The sequence below is a fragment of the Volvox carteri genome (genome assembly GCF_000143455.1).
Source record: "Volvox carteri f. nagariensis unplaced genomic scaffold VOLCAscaffold_80, whole genome shotgun sequence".
Classification (NCBI taxonomy): domain Eukaryota; kingdom Viridiplantae; phylum Chlorophyta; class Chlorophyceae; order Chlamydomonadales; family Volvocaceae; genus Volvox; species Volvox carteri.
Window position 1 is genome coordinate 148,882 of NW_003307623.1, and position 1,983 is coordinate 150,864.

At 46.0% G+C, this 1,983-nt stretch overlaps 1 protein-coding gene across 1 annotated transcript in view; it reads right to left on the reverse strand.

Annotated features, from left to right (window-relative positions):
• Positions 1–1,282: 1,282 nt before the first annotated feature.
• The window catches only part of VOLCADRAFT_98958 (uncharacterized protein), a gene marked incomplete at both ends in the record, with an annotated part of 15,883 nt that continues 15,182 nt past the window's right edge, over positions 1,283–1,983 (reverse strand). The window contains 3 exons of the mRNA XM_002957804.1: positions 1,283–1,378; positions 1,539–1,585; positions 1,754–1,871. Coding sequence (XP_002957850.1) covers positions 1,283–1,378; positions 1,539–1,585; positions 1,754–1,871 — 261 coding nt within the window. The remainder of the gene's footprint in view (positions 1,379–1,538; positions 1,586–1,753; positions 1,872–1,983) is intronic.

The window sequence follows — 1,983 nt, forward strand, 5'->3', positions numbered from 1 at the left end:
TACATTACATTACATTACATTACATTACATTACCTATCATACCATGGCACGATCTATAGACTGTGCCACGGCTCTTCACACAATATTGTAATTAACTTCTGTCTCGGTCCTAACTATTACACGATGACCCTTCTTTGTAATTTTTTAATGGTCTACAGATCTATAGTAGGAACGAGCGGATTATGAGGCATGCAGGATGAAAGTGATCCCAAAGCCAAGCAAGCATTGAGTAAGCATGTCTGTAAAGTTATGTATGGTCCTATATCTTGTCATTGTACTGTAGCTAAGGATGGTCTCTATCATAATAGAGCACGACCTGTCGACCACTCAGACATTTACATCATGTGGATGTTTATTATTAGCCACGGCCTGGGTTTGGTGTTTGTGCATACAATATATATGCACAATATGCACAAACACCAAACCCTGTACGTGGCTAATAATAAACATCCACGGACTGGGTTTGGTGTTTGTGCATACAATATATATGCACAATATGCACAAACACCAAACCCTGTACCCTACGAACGCGGAGGGGGGTTAAGAACGTTCTTAAGTCGTTCTTAGCCCAGCCAAATTGATAAAATTGAATAATCATTAGAACGTTCTTACACTGCTCTAAGAACGTTCTAAGAACGTTCGTATGACCTCCGTTTATCTTAAAACCGTTCTTTCAAATTCTTAAGCATTCTTCAGGCCCCAGCAGTCTTACGTATTCTCTTCCATTCTTTGGGGTGTTCTTATACGTTCTTAGGCCAACTTATTGATTCTTTGTCTAAAGCATACTAAGCTGCTCTTTGGCCGGTTTTAACCGTTCTTACCATAGGTTCGCTAAGTATGGCACTCATTCTTAAGTCATATTCTCAGGAAATTCTTTTTGCTGCTTACATTCTTAAGCCTTAAAAATGTGGGATTCTTAAGGGGTGGTCATGATGAAAAAGCCATTCAGTCACATGTAACGACCTCTGCTTTCTCACCTATACTTCTGTTGATAATCGCCCTTTCCTGATATCTGCAGACCACTTGGGAAATCTTATATTAATTCTTTCAAATTGTGTGTTTTCCGCTAGGATCGAACCAAAGACTACGAACCTTTTGTGCTGAATTCTATCACTAAACCTATGCTTTTAGAAAAGACAACCTTAAGATGCTAAGGTTCCGCAAGACACCTGTATCTTCTATGCTGAAACGTGTGCGTATACTGTGAGCTGCGCCAAGTGCCGTACACGAACATATGTGCGTGTACGACAAACAACTCAACACCTGTTCAGCAACTCAACTATCAGCCCTGGCCCCTGTACAAAAAACTGGCGTGCAGCCTGGCATGGCCACATACCTGCTGCAGTCCACTGCCCAACACCATCCCTGGCTGCTGCAGCTGCATGAAAAACAAGAGGCGCCCCGAGGCCACTGCCATGTTTAGCTGAATCCAAATGGAAGCATCCTTGCTTGCAATGGAGAGGCTGGCCGACTCATGTGTTTTCTACAAGCCCCCACAAGAAGAGTTTGGGGCTACTGAAACTGTAGCAGTCGCTCACCTGGGTGGACGACTGGCTTTGCGGAAGCGTGGAATTTAGAGTCCTTGCTGAGGCAGGAAGAAGTCCAACCCAGCGATAAGCACTAGCATACATAGACCCGTACGAAACAATCTGAGATGGCGGCAGCGGAGTCTTGAACTCTGAACACCAAGTAGTCGTGATACTTAAGTGCCTCACCATAGCACCCCACCCAGGTAGCTTACATCTCGGCCTACCTGCCGGAGATTCCCTACTACGTTCCTGCCGTGCTAGGATACTGTCGGTGTATCCTCCGGTGGCAGGGTGGTACAGGAGGGTACCCTCCGGTGGCAGGGTGGTACAGGAGGGTATCCTCTGGTGGCAGGGTGGTACAGGAGGGTACCCTCCGGTGGCAAGGTGTTACAGGAGGGTATCCTCCGGTGGCAGGTTGGTACAGGAGGGTACCCTCCGGTGGCAGGGTGGTACG